The sequence below is a fragment of the Chiloscyllium punctatum genome, chromosome 46 (assembly GCF_047496795.1).
Source record: "Chiloscyllium punctatum isolate Juve2018m chromosome 46, sChiPun1.3, whole genome shotgun sequence".
In the NCBI taxonomy this organism is placed as follows: Eukaryota; Metazoa; Chordata; class Chondrichthyes; order Orectolobiformes; family Hemiscylliidae; genus Chiloscyllium; species Chiloscyllium punctatum.
The window spans coordinates 48,387,211-48,405,364 of NC_092784.1; the positions used below are offsets into that span (position 1 = coordinate 48,387,211).

At 42.8% G+C, this 18,154-nt stretch overlaps 1 protein-coding gene across 1 annotated transcript in view; it reads right to left on the bottom strand.

Annotated features, from left to right (window-relative positions):
- Positions 1-16,407: 16,407 nt before the first annotated feature.
- Positions 16,408-18,154, bottom strand: part of LOC140468101 (adhesion G protein-coupled receptor E3-like) — a 28,121-nt gene continuing 26,374 nt past the window's right edge. The window contains exons 13-14 of the mRNA XM_072564280.1: positions 17,373-17,464; positions 16,408-16,603 (exon numbers count right to left, since the gene is read on the bottom strand). Of these exons, the coding sequence (XP_072420381.1) occupies positions 16,408-16,603; positions 17,373-17,464 (288 nt within the window). The remainder of the gene's footprint in view (positions 16,604-17,372; positions 17,465-18,154) is intronic.

Consider the following 18,154-nt stretch of genomic DNA (forward strand, 5'->3'; position numbering starts at 1 on the left):
GTAACAGTTTATCAGACAACATCAGTGCAGTTTGCAGCACTCTATATATGAGCAGCTCCAATTTATATCTGAACAATAACTTGCACATGTTTATGATGGACAGGAACTGTACTTGTCATATTTCAATAGAGAGAACATAATCTTCCCAAGCCCTGAATGACATGGGCGATGGTGAGAAATCTGGAGGATTTGAGTGGGAAGTCAAGGGAGATGTTTCTTGATGTGACGAGCAAAAAGTTGTATTTTCCAACATAGTTCTGAACTTTGAGACCAGATTTTCATTAATGATCAGCAAGAAGGCTTTAACTGGGAACATTGCTCATTCTCACCCTCATCATTATTTAATCTTGTCTCATTAATTGACAGCTTCCTTTTCTACCATCTGCCAGATAGAAGCAGATGCTGTGAATTCTCAAAGTGAAAGGTCCCTGGCACAGTTCCCTGGCCATTCCAGCTTATTCCTTCGGCGCTCCATCTTGGACACTCGGCAACAAGATCTCCGGCAGCTACCACCCCCAAACACCTGCTACTGCAAGGACACTGCATTATACCCAGCTGATGGACTGGAGCAGGCTGCATCTCAGGGCTGCTCACTTGCTGTTAGTGTTCACTCACATTGTGCCCACTTGGATGCAGACAGTATCACTTACCTTGCTTTTTGCCTTTTGGTGTTTTGACACTTGAACCAGATCCCAAAGTCTAACAGTACTGCTCTCTTGCCTTGCTGTGTGACACAGACATACAAGTTCCCTGATTGGGGCTATCAATCAGGTCCATTCAGGGAGCCCAGGCTGACAGTTAATAAGATACTCGGCAACACTTTCTGACACTCTGAGAGCTGGCTCAGAGGGATTTGAACCAATGTCAAGGAATTTCCAGTAATGGGAATCTGGCCTCTGTGGAGATATCTCAGTGACAATGAGAATGAAGGATATTTCTGAAGGACCTCACTGACAGCTGGGGGAAGCATTTCTGGCAAGATGCCATTATTTGGGAAGCTTGACTCATTCGACCCTGCCATCGACGACTGGGCGCAGTATGTTGAAAGAATGCATCACTTCTTTCCGGACAAATGACATTGGGGCAGATGGAAAGCAATGAGTCATTCTCCTGACAGTTGTGGACCCATAGCTTTTTCAGTTATTAGGAGCCTGACTTCCACTGAGGCACCAGATACAAAAATATTTCAAAAGCTGTTGGATTTAGTTAAGGAATATTATGACACCAAGCCTCCTATAATTCTGAGATGCTATCATTTTTACTCAGCAAGTCAAGAACCAGGTAAATCCATTCCAGGATTTTTCACAAGGTTAAAAACATCTGGTGGACACATGTGACTTTGGTTTTAACCTTAATGAGATGCTGAGAGATCATTTGGTACGTGGGATTGATGATGTGATCATACAAAAGCACCTACTAGCTGAAACCCAGTTGGACTTCAAACAGGCACCACAACTGGCTTTATCATTGGAAACTGTGCCAAGTGGAGCACATGAGTTACAAGGTACTCCGATGGAAGTAGACATGCTCGCCAGTCTGACTACGTTTGGGGAACATCACTTGAGTGAAGACAATTGCATGGCCTCAGGACATATCCTAAACAGAGGGAGGCTACAGATGGATCTAGACAGTTTGGAAGAGTGGTCCAGGAAATGGCTTATGGAATTCAACATGAACAAATGCGAGGTCTTGCACTTTGGTAAAAAGAATAAAAGCACTACTTTCTAAACGGTGAGAAAATTCATAAAGCCAAAGTACAAAGGGATCTGGGAGTGCTAGTCGAGGATTCTCTAAAGGTCAACATGCAGGTTGAATCCGTGATTAAGAAAGCAAATGCAGTGTTGTCACTTATCTCAAGAGGGTTGGAATATAAAAGCACCGTTGTGCTACTGAGACTTTATAAAGCTCTGGTTAGGCCCCATTTGGAGTACTGTGTCCAGTTTTGGTCCCCACACCTCAGGAAGGACATACTGGCACTGGAACGTGTCCAGCGGAGATTCACACGGATGATCCCTGGAATGGTTGGTCTAACATATGAGGAACGGCTGAGGATCCTGGGATTGTATTCATTGGAGTTTAGAAGATTAAGGGGAGACTTAATAGAGACCTACAATATAATACATGGCTTGGAAAGGATAAACGCTAGGAAATTGTTTCCGTTAGGTGAGGAGACTAGGACCTGTGGACACAGCCTTAGAATTAGAGGGGGTAAATTCAGAACAGAAATGCGGAGACATTTCTTCAGCCAGAGAGTGGTGGGCCTGTGGAATTCATTGCCACAGAGTGCAGTGGAGGCCGGGATGCTAAATGTCTTCAAGGCAGAGGTTGATAGATCCTTGTTGTCTCGAAGAATTAAGGGCTACGGGGAGAATGCGGGTAAGTGGAGTTGAAATGCCCATAAGCCACGATTGAATGGCGGAGTGGACTCGATGGGCTGAATGGCCTTACTTCCACTCCTTAGTGAAAGAAAGTTCAGGAAGTGAGAAGGGCAGCAGAATTGGCAGATGAGGACATGTTGGTGCGTAAGACAAGCTTCCAGCCAGAATTTCGTCCTGTGAGGGACAGAAGTTGGGAGAAGGCGAGATCCTACACTATGAAACCAAGAATATAGCACACTGATAAGAACTTATGATAAGATAAAAAAGAAGCCCAAGAGGGTGGAAAGGAGGTGAAAAGCCTCAGGACTTTCCACTGAGGTAAAGTGGGACACCTACAGTCATAGTGCTGGATGTTAAAGAAAGGTGCTGTGGGAAAAGAAGCTGAGCCAGTGGTATTAGTCAAGGTAGTGAAGGAGACCCCAAGAAGAACCAAGGAACTGCACGAGAGTGCACAGCCTAGGCAGGGGCTGGGTATGGAGTTATTAGACAATAGACAATAGATGCAGGAGTAGGCCATTCAGCCCTTCGAGCCTGCACTGCCATTCAATATGATCATGGCTGATCATTCTCAATCAGTATCCTGTTCCAGCCTTATCTCCATAACCCTTGACTCCACTATCTTTAAGAGCTCTATCCAATTCTTTCTTAAATGAATCCAGAGACTGGGCCTCCACTGCCCTCTGGGGCAGAGCATTCCACACAGCCACCACTCTCTGGGTGAAGTAGTTTCTCCTCATCTCTGTCCTAAATGGTCTACCCCGTATTTTTAAGTTGTGTCCTCTGGTTCGGCACTCCCCCATCAGCGGAAATATGTTTCCTCCTGCCAGAGTGTCCAATCCTTTCATCCTTTATTGCCTGATCTCTACAAAGAATTCACCTCTGTGGGTAAAATTTACTCAGAAAGAACAGGGTAAGGACAAGAAATTATAATTTTGAGAGATACAGGATCTAACCAGTCGCTGATAGTAAGGGATGAGCGAGTATGCACTCTTTCTTAGGTGTGGGATAATTTGTGGGATAGATGGGCAGAAATTTAGCATTCCTCTATGCAAGATCAGTTTGGAGTGCCAACTCAAGACTGGGGAAGTTACAGCAGGAATGATCAACAGAGTGCGAGTTCCAGGAATTCAGTTTGTTTTTGGGAATGATTTGGCAGGATCCAAGGTGGGAGTGACACCGTTTGTTATGGAGAAGCCCAAGGAAGACCAAGAAAGTGAGGGGTTAAAACAGAAATATCCTGGTATTTTCCCAGACTGTGTGGTAACCAGCCCCCACTGTCATAAGGCACAGCACAAAGTGAAAAGTAAAGAGAAAGATGAAGGAGTTGAGGTTCAGTTAGCAGATACCCTGTTTGATGGAATGGTGTAGGAAAAACCTGAATAGAATCGGCAGAGGGTCAGATAGAAGCGCTCAGACCTGAAAGGCTAAGAGACTTGCAACAGCAAGACAAGACGATGGAGGAGGCAGAGAATATTCCAGAGGGTTATTATCTGAAAGATAGAATCCTAAGATGGAAATGGAGACCATGGCAAGTTAGTGCAGAGGAGAAATAGACCAAAGTGCACCAGATTGTGTTGCCGGTAGCATACAGACAGGAGGTGTTACGGTAGCACATGAACTACTGTAGGAGGTCACCTGGGGGTACAAAACGCTCAGGCTAAGGTACAAAAACAGTTTTATTGGCCTGGAATGCACAAGGATGTGGTTAACTTTTGTCGTACATGTCATACAAGCCAAATGGTAGGTAAGCCACAGGTGATAATAAAACCAGCCCCTTTGTTGCCAATTCCCAAATTTGAAGATCATTTCATCCGGGTTATAATTGATTGTGTCGGTCCCTTCCCGAAAACTAAAAGTGGGAACCAGTACTTGTTAACCATAATGGATGTCAATCAGATTTCCAGAGGCAATTCCATTCTGGAGTATCAAGGCAAAAACGATAGTAGAGGAGTTAGTAGCTTTCTTCACACAGTATGGGCAACCCAGAGAGATTCAGTAAAAACTCTGAGACTCAGACATTTTCCCAAGGGGATGATATATTAGTACTGTTTGCAGTGATAGGAGATTCCTTCAAAGCCAGGTTTAGTGGTTCCTATCAAATTGAGAAAAACTTGAGTCAGGTGATCTATTTAGTAAAAATGCCAGATAGGAAGAAAAGGTATTGGGTATGTCATGTGAACATGCTGAAACTGTGTTATATGAGACAGAAAGAACTGGAGAAACAGGTATTAAATACTGACCCGCAAAGTGAGGAATCAAATCCAGATGATGTGGATTTTGATGTGCCTCAAAATAGATTTAAAAATGAAGAAGTCCTTGAGGAGTGGGATAGATTAGTAAGCTATCTGTCTCAGGAGCACAGAATGCAGTTGAGAGATTTGTTACTTTTGTATAAACACACATGTAAGAATCAGGTGGGGAGAACCAATGCAATTGTACATGAAGAAGACATGAGGAATACTGTTCTGATAATCCAACACCCTATCAGCTTAATCATTTCAAAGCCAGACAGGTCTAGAAGGAGGTGGAGGCCATGCTCGATGAGGACATCATCGAGCCAAGCCAGAGTGAGTGGAGTTCGCTGATCGTCCTAGTTCCCAAACTGGACAGGACTCAATGATTCCGTGTGGATTATCGGAAGGTCAGTGCTGTTACAATATTCGACTCATATCCAATTCCTACATTGTATCGAGAAAGCCAGACAAGCCAGTTACATCACAAAGTTGGACGCAATGCGTGGTTACTGGCAGGTACCTTTATCAGAGACAGTGAAAGAAATTTCTGTGTTTGTAACCCCAAATGTGCCATATCAGTTTAAAGTGATGCCCTTTGGAATGAAGAACGTACCCGCCACATTCCAAAGACTCAGGAAGAAGAGTTGTGGCTGGGTTAACAAATCGTGTAGTCTATTCGGACGATGTAGTGATCTTTAGTACGTCCTGGAAAGATCACATGATAAAGTTGCCAGAGCTGTTTGAATGACTACAAGAAGCAAAACTGGTGATAAATTTAAATAAAACGGAATTCACCAAAGCAGAGGTGATGTTCTTGGGACAGAACATCGGTCATGGAAGCTTGACCTCACGGAATGCAATGATGAAGGCCATTGAGGAATTTCTAAGACCAAGCTCGAAGAAAGAGGTGCTTCGATTCTTAGGACTCAGCGGATTGTATCACCAATTAAACTATTAATTTGCAAGCAAGAGTCAGTTGTGGCCCACATTTCACTGTCAAAACAGCTGTAGTCTCAACAAAATGTGCCAAAAACATCTCTTTGATATGAATTCATCCTTTTCGTTGTGTTCATTTGAAAGTGGTGTCAGGTTAGACACCCAGCCACATTGAAGAATTCTCATAGACAGCAAACCAGTTGGTAAAAAGTTGGATGTTTTTAAAATTTCACTTTTGGTCAAAATTTTACACAGTGAATATTTGGACAAAATCATGGGTTGAAGTTAGAAACTGAACTATCGTTCTCAATAACAAAACAAGGTTTTCTTTTATAAAATGACTTTCTTATCACAATAGAGAAGCTGGCATTCCACAATGTATGAATCTAGTTTTGCAGGAAACCAGTGAGGTTTTTTTAACATAGAACATAGAACTGTACAACATAGTACAGGCTCTTCAGCCCTCAATGTTGTGCTGAACTTACCACTCTCAATGCAGAAGTAGTTTGATTTGGTTTTATTTATTGTTGCCACATGTCCCTTAGTACACTGACTTGCGAGCAATTTAGGCAGATCATACCGTACAAGGACACACAGATCACAGGGTGCTTAGACAGGACGAGACACACAAGGTTACAGCTGTACAGGTGTGCAAAAGCAAGATCAATGTTCGATTTGAAATTAGGTCCATTCAGCAGGGAATAAGCTGTTCTTGAACCTGTTGCTGCATGAGTTTAAGCTTCTGTATCTTCTCCCTGACAGAGGAGGTTGGAAGTGTTTTTCTAGGATGGGAGGGGTCTTTGATAATGTTGGCAGCCTTTTTGTGGCAATGAGAAGTCTAGATGGAGTCCATGGATGGGAGGTTGGCCCTCGTGATGGTCTGGGCTGTGTACATAACTCTCTGTGGTTTCTTATGGTCCAGATCAGAGCAGTTGCTGCACCAAGCCATGATGGATCTGGACAGATGCTTTCTACGGTGCATCTGTGAAAGTTGGTGAGGGTCCTTATGGACATGTCAAATTTCCTAAGCCTCCTGAGGAAGCAGAGGCATTGTAGGTGTCTTCTGGACTGTCACATTCTCCATTATCCCAGTACCAAAAGGAACACATGCAACGTGGCTCAACAACCACTGCCCAGTGGCTCTGACCTCCGTCATCATGAAGAGAAGTTAGTCATGGACCACAGTGACTCTAGCCTCCCAGCCTGTCTTGATCCCCTACAACTTGCCGACCGGCAAAACAGGTTGTCAACAGACCTGATACTCTGCCAGCAATGGTCTTGAATTTTAAAGAAGGGAATGATGGTGACTTCCCTACTCCTAGATCAGCCAGCCCGGGTTCAAGTCCCACCTACTCCATATCTCCAGTCCATTAGAACTCTTCCAGAGTCTATAGAATGCTGGAAAATGACCACCAATGCATCCATTATTTCTAGGCCACTTCCTTAAGAACTCTGGGATGTAGATCATTGGGTCCTGGGGACCATTGGGGTTTACTCCCATCAATTTCCCCAATACCATTTCCTGACTAATAAGGATTGCCTTCAGTTCCTCCTTCATGCTTGGCTCTGTGTCCTTGAGCATTTCCTGAAAGTTATTTGTGCTCTCCTGAGTGAAGACAGACCCAAAGTATTTGGTCAACTGGCCGGCCATCGCTTTATTGTCCTTCATGAATTCACTTGACTCTGATTACCAGGAACCTGTCTTCACCAGTCGTTTTCACTTCACATAGCTATAGAAGCTTTTGCAGTCAGTTTTTATGTTTCCCACAAGTAATCTATTTTCCCTTTCCTAATTAAATCCTTTGGTCTCCTCTGCTGAATTTTAATTTGCCAATCCACCATCAACCCCTTAAGTATCCTTGGTCAGCTTATCCGAGCCAATGCATGCCTCATACCATCAAAGTTAGCTTTCTGTATTCTCAGGACCCTAGTCTCAGATTTAACTGTGTCACTTTCTGCCTTAATGAAGAATTCGACCATATTATGCTCACTCTTCCCCAAAGGAGCTTGCACCCCAATGTAGCTAATTAATCCTCTCTCATTACACAATTCCCAGACTAGGACAGCCTGTTGTCTACTTGATTCCTTGACATAAATTGGTCGTATTGAGAGTGTGGTGCTGGAAAAGCACAGCAGGTCAGGCAGCATCGAGGAGCAGGAGAATCAGACATAAGCCCGTCATCAGGAATGCAGGAGAATCAATGTTTTGGGCATAAGCCCTTCATCAGGAAGACCCGGAACATCAATTCTCCTGCTCCTCAGATGCTACCTGACCTGCTGGGCTTTTCCAGCATCACATTCTCGACTCTGATCTCCAGCATCTGCAGTCCTCACTTTCTCTGCTATAAATTGGTGGAAGAAACCATCCCTCATACAGTCCAGGAAATCCTCCTCCATTTTATTGCTATCAGTTTGGTTCACCCAATCAGCACATGCATTGAAGTCACCCATAATAACTGCTGCACCCCTACTGCATCTCCAACTTCCTGTTTGAGACAATCCCCAACCTTACAACTACAGTTTGGTAATCTGTACACAGCTCCCGTTAACATTGATTCCCCTTTGGTGTTCCGTAGTTCCACTGATACAGATTGCACATTGTCCAGGCTAACCTCCTTTCTGACCATTGTGTTAATCTCCCTTTCCTTTCCATCTATCTATCCTGAACATTGAATGGCCTGGATATTGAGTTCCCATCCTCTTGGTCACCATGGAGCCAGGTTTCTGTGATCCCCAATTACAACATACCCATTAACAACCATTTGCGCAGTTAATTGATCCACCTCATGACAAATACTCCTCACAAGGAGACATACAGCCTTCAGGCTCAGTCTTTTTTGTCAATTATTTAGAATTAAATGCCCTTTTAGAATTAGGATAAATATAAAACATAGATCACGATATCACAGTACAGGCCCTCGATGTTGTGCCGACCTGTGGAACCAATCTGAACTCCATCTATCCTGCATTATTCCATTTTCGTCCATATGTCTTTTCAATGACCATTTAAGTGCCCTTAAAGCTGGTGAGTCGACTATTGTTGCAGGCAGTGCAAACAATGTCTCCACTATTTGAGGAAAAAGGCTCTCATTTCCACCCTATCTAACCCTCTGATTATCTTATATGTCTCAATTAAGTCGTCTTTCTATCTTCTTCTCTCTAATGAAAACAGCCTCAAATCCTTCAGCGTTTCCTTGTCAGACCTTCCGTCCATACCAGGCAACATCCTAGTAAATCTCCTCTGAATCCTTTCCAAAACTTCCACATCCTTCCTATAATGTGGTGACCAGAACTTCACACAATACTCCATGTGCAACCCCACCAGAGTTTTGTACAGTTGCATCATGACCTCGTGGCTGCGAAACTCAATCCCTCTACCAATAAAAAGTAACACACCGTATGCCTTCTTAACAACACTATCAACCTGGATGCAACTTTCAGGGATCTATGTACATGTTCACGGAGATCTCTCTGCTCATCTGCTCTCCCAAGAATCTTGCCATTATAGTTCAATACTCTTTGTTCCTGTTGCTCCTTCCAAAGTGAATCACCTCACACTTTTCCACATTAAACTTCATTTGGCATCTCTTAGCCCAGCTCTGCAGCTTATCTATGTCCCTCTGTAACCTGCAACATCCTTCAGCATTATCCACAACTTCACCAACCTTAGTGTCATCCGCAAATATATTAACCCATCCTTCTAGGCCCTCATCCAGGTCATTTATAAAAATGACAAACAGCAGTGGCCCCAAAACAGAGCCTTGTGGTACACCACTGGTAACTGAACTCCAGGATGGACATTTCCAATCAACCACCACCCTCTGTCTTCTTTCAGCTAGCCAATTTCTGGTCCAAACAGCGAAATCACCCTCAATCCATTGCTTTCATATTGTGTGCAATAAATAACCTACCGCAGGGAAGCCTTTCAAATGCCTTACTGAAATCCATATACACTACATCGACCACTTTCCCCTCATCCATCTGTTTGGTCACCTTCGCAATGAGGTTTGTGAGGCACGACCTACCGTTGACCAAACTATGTTGACTGTCCCAAAGCAACTTATTCTTCGCTCAATCCAGCTAATTCACAGTGCATCCACACAAGAAGTTGTTAGAATATTCCCTAATATCAGCTGAGACATGGTTACTTTTAGATTTGCCAGATCAACCCCAACTGGAGCCTCAGTACTCTTTGTATGTCTTAATGTGGACAGGTACTAGCATATGGTCCAGTGTAACCAGCATCAGTGGTGAAATCCATATCCACAGGCTGAGGGATTCTGAACCTTATCCAACTCGTGATGAACTGATGACATATCCCTTGTAGTTGTGGGATTGGGCAACACCATAAATGGAATCTTCAAACTTGAACATATCTCCACATCCTCGGTATACAAGCCTTAATCAGTTATGTGATGCTGATAATTAGCCTTGTAGTCACTGTGATCGCTACTCAATGGAAGACTGAATGTTGGCTGAGCTCTAGTTTGGTGCATTCAAGTTTTTTGGCTTGGGAGATCAGTTATTGGATCAGTAATCCCACAGCCAATCATCCGAGTCCCAGGAGGTGCTCAGGATAGCAGCGATGCACATTTTCTGCTGCTTCATCAATAACGTTCCCTTTGTTCTAGAATAGATATTTTCGAATCCCTCTATTCAGAGAGATTCCTACATAGCTTTGGAGTTGAAGGGACTTGAACACAGGCCTGCTGGCTTAGAGGTAGGGACATTACCACTGTGTCACAAGAACATCACTGTCCTGCATCTGGTATTTCTAGGCACTTTCCCATCCAAGTACTGGCCAGGCTTGAGTCTGCTTAGCTTTCGAGACCAACGGGATTGGACATTTTCACACTAACGGGTAATGACCCATCTCTGGAGTAGGTTCAATTTGAACCCAGATCTTCTGGCTCAGACCTGGGAGACACTACCACTACACCACAAGAACCTGAGCCTGTTGTGGAATATCTAAAACATCCCATGTCAGTCAGCCGTGAAGTGAGTCAGGTGAAACTTTACAACCGTGAAGTGATGAATGTCCTGATAATCAAGACCCACTATTCCATCAGTCATATCATTTGTATAAATGTGTTGCTGCAATCACCTATTTGGCCAATTGATTCCCTTGGAGTCAACTAGTTCGAGTAGAAGGCACCTTCACGTCCCTTCCTGAATGAACCTAAAAATAATCCATGTCTTACAAACAAAATTTAATACTAAAGCATTGTAAAACTAGTTAAACACAACATTATAAAGTGTAATTAAAACTATATCTGACTAATCTCCGACAAACAAATTCACATGATTCAAAATGACTAGAATCTCTGCAGTAATAGTATTGACAAAGAAACAAAAAGGGTAAGAGCAGTCTTGCTGATTCATGGTCACTGATACAAAGGATAACGTTTGATGAAACGATGATTCTTTTGAATGGAACAAAATCTGTGATCGCAGCAAATCGATGGCAAATTCTTGGTACCAGGCTTTGATTTGGATGGAAATCACTTAGAAATAGGGCTCTGAATAAAGGTTCCATTTTAATACTTTTATTACGATTGGCAAAAGTAGCCCAAATATTGAATTATGAAACTGTATACAAATTATTCCTAAATTTGTGCAGGACAGAAGGAGTACTCCTCCATTAGATTACTTACTGTGTGGAAACAGGCCCTTCGGCCCAACGAGTCCACACCGCCCCGCCGAAGCGTAACCCACCCATACCCCTACATCTACATCTACCCCTACCTAACATTACGGGCAATTTAGCTTAGCCAATTCACCTGACCGGCACATTTTTTTGGAGTGTGGGAGGAAACCGGAGCACCCGGAGGAAACCCACGCAGACACGTGAGTGAGGGAGCTTTTTGATTTGCATGCGGCTGCTGTTCCTTTTCCAAGTGCCCGCTGTGTTGTTAGTCTCTCTCTGCCCTCCCCTGGTGTTCAACACAGAAACCCAATGCAGCAAGGTTTGCTGGGTAATCACCAACTGCCAGAGTCTCCTCTCAATAGTGCTCCATCTCCTGGTGTTTTCCACATAGTCCACAATAAAAATATGTATTCCCATCAATGCAGGTATGTCATTGAGGGAGAAACTCTCATATCACTCTGAGAAGAAGTATCGAACCAATCAAAGGATCTTGACTATATTTTTACAATTTCTTGTGACATTGCTTGTAAGATTACTTCATAGACTCCAGTTATATCATGAATCATATGCTTATGTTTATAGTTTGTGTTACTTTCATTGCCTGCGTAAAAATAATTTACTGTGTTGCTCACCATTCTGACTTGGGACAATATTGTCATTCATTCACTGTTGCTAGGTAAGAATTCCAAAATTTACCCAATTCACAGACTGCAGCAATTCACAAAGGTACTTCAGCCCAACCTTCTCCAGGGCAGTTAGAAATGGACACCAAATACTAGTCTAACCGGTGATGCCCACATCATATGAATGAATAATAATGAAATACGGGATCATTGTCCTGTCATCTCCAACAGGTCTACGTGCTTTGAACCCCTCAGCCTCCTGTTTCTTTTCTTTGGTCTTTTTTCCCTGTCACAAAACAGCGATTTCATGTTATGAATGTCACTAAAATATTTTAGTTTTATGATGTGAAACTATCCTGCCTTTGAATGTTAGAATGGGCACAATTGGCTAAATGGCCTCCTCCTGTTCCTGCATTCATGTGATCGAAATGTTTAAAATTATGAAAGTGTGACTACAGATCAGACATCATGGTACGGTTTTTTAGCAGCGGCTTTTCTTTCCTTTATTATCTCATGGGATGTCAGCTCCTACATTGTCACCTGTCCCTAATTACCCTTGAACTGAATGGCTCTCTCAGCCTGTTAAACATTGACCACATTGCTATGTGTCTGGACTCACATGGAGGCCACGTTGGGTAAGGACAGTCATAAATCAGATGGATATTCACAATTATATTTGAGCTTTTAACTCCAGATTTATGAGTTGAATTTAAATTCCACCAGGTTTCATGGTATTTGAACCTGTGTCCCCAGAACATCAGCCTGGGCCTGTGGATTATTTGGTGAGTACAGCATCACTGTCCTTTCATATTTAAGTCAACGTGCAGGAAAACCCCCTTCAGTTTGTGTGACTGGGATTCACTAACAAGATGTGTACTTGAGGTGGACTCTGCAACAGTATTCAAGATTCAGTTTGATAAGTGGCTGAAGGGAATGGGGTTGAAAAGACATCAGTAAAAAATGGATAAAGGTGATTAGAACAATTTGGGCTCACAGATGGTAAACATCAACACAGACTTGTTTGACTGAATGTCCTGTTTCCTCAGTAGCTGCTAAGTATTTCAGTGTTTGATGGTTCCATGATCACGGTGGCAGAGACAATGATGGTTTTCATGTCTTCATCTGTCACACAGCCAGTGAGGGAAAAGAAGTTTCCTCAGTCCTTTGAGACCTGCAAAATAAGATTGTTAGGTTATTAACCAGAAAACTAATTGTTCAAATCTGATTCTACTATTATAAGTATATATTCGGATGAATATCTAATTATTATATCCAAAAATACAGAACTAACTTTATTAAGAAATTGCCTTACTAGTGTAGAATATGTGGAACAAGCAAGGCAAAACTCATGAATTTGGTTGGAAACTAATGAACAACTATTTCAAAGCTTTGTTTTGTGCTGATGCCAAAGATTTATATATAAAAAATATACTCATCCATCTTCTCTGTTAACATAAAGACAAAGGCTTGTTAACTCTCCAAAAACAATTTGAAAAATGTCAGTGTCTTAGTATTCTTGGATTGTTTACCTTTCTGCTGATTATGAAATGTTTGTGCAACCCGGAAGGAAAGCTGTTATTATCTTTCATAATAAAGATCCTCGATGGCACCTGTCACATTCACGGGGAATACAGGAAATTTCAACAGATAGGCATTGTCAGGGGAGGCTATGAGATCGTAATTTAAATGAAGAATTATATATCTCTTTGAACAATTGTAACTTAAGGTGAATTTTCATCTTGTTAATGAAACATCTGGCCAATTTATAAAGAAAACGATACAAGTTGTTGCTGAAAATAGTTTGATGTTTAAGTCAGGTAACTTGGGAAACTAATGAAGGACTATCAGCAGCAGATTGAAAGTTTACTTGGTGACTGTATGTACAATTTTGTGCAACATATTTGTGAACGATGGGTGTCTTGTTAATGGGTATATTGTAATTTTCAAACCTGGGAAAGGCAATGATGCTTAATTTGAGTAGGTATCTAAAAGAGACATGGGATTCAAAGTGTTAACTTCATTTCTGTCTCCAGTGATGTGACCAGACCTGTTGAGCTTCTCCAGCACTTTGTTATCATTTCACTTCTCCTGCATCTGCAATATCTTGACGTTATTTGACTGCCTCAGTTGAGCTTTGACTGTTGTGTCAATGGACTGAAGTTTACACTCTCCCACCGGCATGTTTATACACAGGCTGTGAAAATACCATGGCTGGCCATGCCCCACTCTCTCTTCCACCCTGACCTGTCTGCAGTTTTACAGTGGGCTGGGCGAGAACGAGGCCAGACTGCCCTTTGGCCAGTTGAGATCCGAAAGTGGGCAATTAATTACTTCCTACAGGCTGTTATCCCCCTTGTCTCAATGTTCAGGCTGGTTGGAGGAGATCAGGACCTTCCTCTTGAGCTTGGTAATCATCCCCCCCACTATAGGGTTTGCCTCCCGTGGACAGGCCTGCTCCCTCCTTCCCCATTTCTTCTTTGAGCTCCCCTGTCCCCACCACCACCTCCAAACCCCCTCCCCCTCCCCAGCCTCACTTTTCTTCATTTGCATGACACCACCTATATTTACCTGGCCCTTGACTCTGGGACTTAGAATCCAGGGGCTTCTTGTCGTTCCAATCCTATCCACTGCTCTACTACATTGCTGGGGCAACCGAGCTGCGAGCCAATCAGATTCAAAGGTCAATGGTGACATTTCACATGCTGATTGATGCCAGTCAAGGCCTACTTACCGACAAGACTGTCATTGTGTTGGCTTTGTCCTCCTCTGAGGGCTTTGTGTCCATTGCCTTACACTTGCTGGTGAAGTAGTTAGAATATGCTGCCCTCACCTGAAAACAGAATGTAGCAGGCAGTCAGTGATCCGATGGTATCGAACTAAATGGAATCAATTTGAATTTCACTGAATCTCTGACCTTGACATACTAATAATACACATCAGAATTTCGACTGCCTTAAAAGTATCAAGAAGCCCTAAGCATCTTGAGGTCCCCTCCCTGTCTGTCTCTTTCCTGTATTGGCAGACTGCAGCTCTCTCAGTGTTGGAATGCTTTCCATTGGCCTTGCAGCATTAGGAAATGGCTGACTGTCCTCAATTGAAACGGCATAGTATCATCGACCCCCTACAATGGAGAAGGAGGCTATTCAGCCAATGAAGCCTGCAGCAACCCTCCAAAGAGTATCACACCCAGACTGAATCCCATCTCACACCCCCACCCACGTAATTGCTGTAACCCCAAACTTTTAAATTTAACATCGCTAATCAAACTGCTTGGATGGTAGATCCAACAAATTGGAAAATGAGCGAACCTTTGGGGGTAATTAATCAGCTAATCTGACAAAAGTTGTGTTAGGTGTCTACTTCTGACAGGGCATGCATTCAAGTCACTGAGTCAGAGAGATATACAGCACGGAAACAGACCCTTCACTCCAACTCATCCATGTCATCAGGATATCAGAAAGAAATCTTGTCTCATTTGCCAGCACATGGCCCCAATCTCCCCAACCCTATCCTGATGCCTTTTAAATGTTGTAATTGCACCAGCGTCCACCACTTCCATTGGCAGCTCTTTCCATACAGGCACCACCCTCTGCGTGAAAACGTTGCCCCTTAGTTCCCTATTAAATCATTCCTCTCTCACCTTAAACCTTTGCCCTCTAGTTTCAGACACCCCACCCCAGTGAAAAGACATTGTCTATTTACCCTATCCATGCCCCTCATGATTTATAAAATGATGTCATCCCTCAGGCTCCGATGCTTCAGGGAAATTTGTTCCAGCCTATTCAGCCTCTCCCTATGGCTCAAACCCTTCATCCTGGAAATATCCTTGGAAATATTTTCTGAACCCTTTCAAGTTTCACAACATCCTTCGGATAGCAAGGAGACCAGAATTCAATGCAGTCTTCCACAAGTGGCCGAACCCATGTCCTGTGCGGCCACAACATGACCTCCAACTCCTATAGCCAATGCAGTGATCAATAATAGCAAGCATAATAAAAGCTTTCTTCACAAATATATCTACGTACGACTTCTCTTTCAAGGAACTATGAACCTGCATTCTTTGTTCAGCAACACTCCCTAGGACCTTACCATTGACTGTATAAGTCCTGCCCTAATGAGCCTTTCCAAAATGCAGCACCACACATTTATCTAAACTAAACTCGATTTGACACTCCTCAACACATTGGCCCATCTGATTGTCCCGCTGATGTAACCTTCTTTGCTGTCCACTATACCTCCAATTTTAGTGCCATCTGCAAACTTACTAAATATACCATACTATGTTCACATCCAAACCATTTATATGAATGACAGAAAACAGTGGACCCAGCACTAATCCTTGTGGCACTCCACTGCTCACAGGCCTCCAGTGTAAAATGCAACCCTCCACCACCACCCTCTGTCTTCTACCTTCAAGCCAGTTTCTTATCCAAATAGCTAGCTCTTCCTTAAGCCAGCCAGCACCACCTCCTCGGTAATATGGACATTTTTCAAGATGTCGCTATTTATTTCGCCTTTTTAAAAATTTTCTGTGTGCTTCTCCACAGTAAACATTGATGCAAAATACTCATTTAGTAGCTCCCCCATCATCACTCTGTAACCACACCACTGCTTACCTTGGGGTTTAACATGCAGAGGAGAATGAAGATGAAAGTGCCTTGGAAACTGTTGATGATGGTGAATAAATAGGTCATTACACCGGGCTGCTCCTGAAACTGAAACAAACCAAAAATCCAAGTGCAGCCCAGGATAAACACCTGAGCAATGGCTTTGAATGTCAACATTCTGCAACAGAGACAGAAGGAGATCAGTGAGAATACAAGGAGCCCGGAAACAAGGAAGGCACCAATAGATCAGATCAAAGCTCTGCAGCTCTGTAACATGCTGTTCTGAATGCTTGTGGATGTGGATGTGGAAGCAAATAATGGGAGAAGGAAGCTCCATGAGCATCCCTTCTCCATTGCATGTTGGTTCGGCAATAATCGGCAGTGTTTTAGTGACAGAAATTAGTTAATGAGATATTGTATGTTGTGATAATGTGATTTTACTGTCAAGTCACATGAAAAAATGTGAAACAAAGTAAAAAGTGTCTTTTAATGTTGAGTAATTGTTTTCATATTGTATGTGGTGCATTGTATCAGCAAATAAATCCTTGAAATAACGCTGACATTTATGGTTGTACCCATATAAACCTTTACAGAATCATATCACCCAGAAGGAGGCCATTGAAGTGTTTAAGCCCATGTTGTTTCTTTGAAATGCTAACCCACTGAGTCGCATATCTCGAATCTTTTCCTGTAACGCTGCACTACATCAGAGTGTGGTGGAATGCTGGGAAACTGAATCCATTCAAGAAGGAAATCGACAGCATTTTCATAACGAACATATTAAAGGGGTATTGGGAGGGTGCAGGAAAGTGGACTTGAGGAGGTTTGAAGGACTGAATTGTCCTCTTTTGTTCCTGGTTTGAATTTTCTCTGCAATTTACCCTTCTTTACATGTTCCTGCCAACTTCAACAATATTTCCTTCAAGTTCAAGACAAAAGTATCTTACCTTGTATTCTGAAGTTTTGACACTTTAGTGTCCCGTTTAGAAACTTCTCTTTTCAATATCAAGAGTATTGTGAAGTACAGAGCCATGTTGATCTGTTGGAAGATTTCAAAATATGTTAAATGACTGTCAAGAGATTGTTGTTGGAGCATATGTGAAAGTAGCTCGATTTAATTCTTAATTTATTTTGCAATTTGCCAAGTGATGTTTGCAGCCAGAAATGGTGAAATTTCAGCCTGTCCTCCCTGTCACCATAATGTTTGTCATATTTTCTCTGCTTGCTCTGAAGATCCTCATTTTCTCCTGATTTTGGGGAAGACAGATCATCCTATGGGCAATTTAGCATGCCCAAATCACCCTAACCTGCACATCATTGGATTGTGGGAGGAAAGCAGAGCAGCTGAAGACAGAGAGAAGAAGGAAAGGTTTTGGGAGAGACGGCTATGGATGGCATGGTAATGGGGTGAAGAGGTTTTGGCAGTCCGTGTATGGAGAAGAGAGGATATGGAGAATCGAGGACATGGAAGAGATGCTGTGCAAACGAGACTGGTAGAAGGTGCTGTATACTGAAAATGTCATTGTGCATTTGGCCACCTGAGACTACCTTGTAGCAGCAAAATAATTCTCTGAGGAAGAGGTAGGACAGGATCCATCTTTAACCCAAATGTCTTTTGCTGGATGTGGAACTGTTATGTCCCAGAAACATTATGGGGGAGGGGGGAGTGTAGTGAATGGAAGGATGTCAGTCAGGTGGATCTCAGAGAATATGAGTTACCTGATTGGGG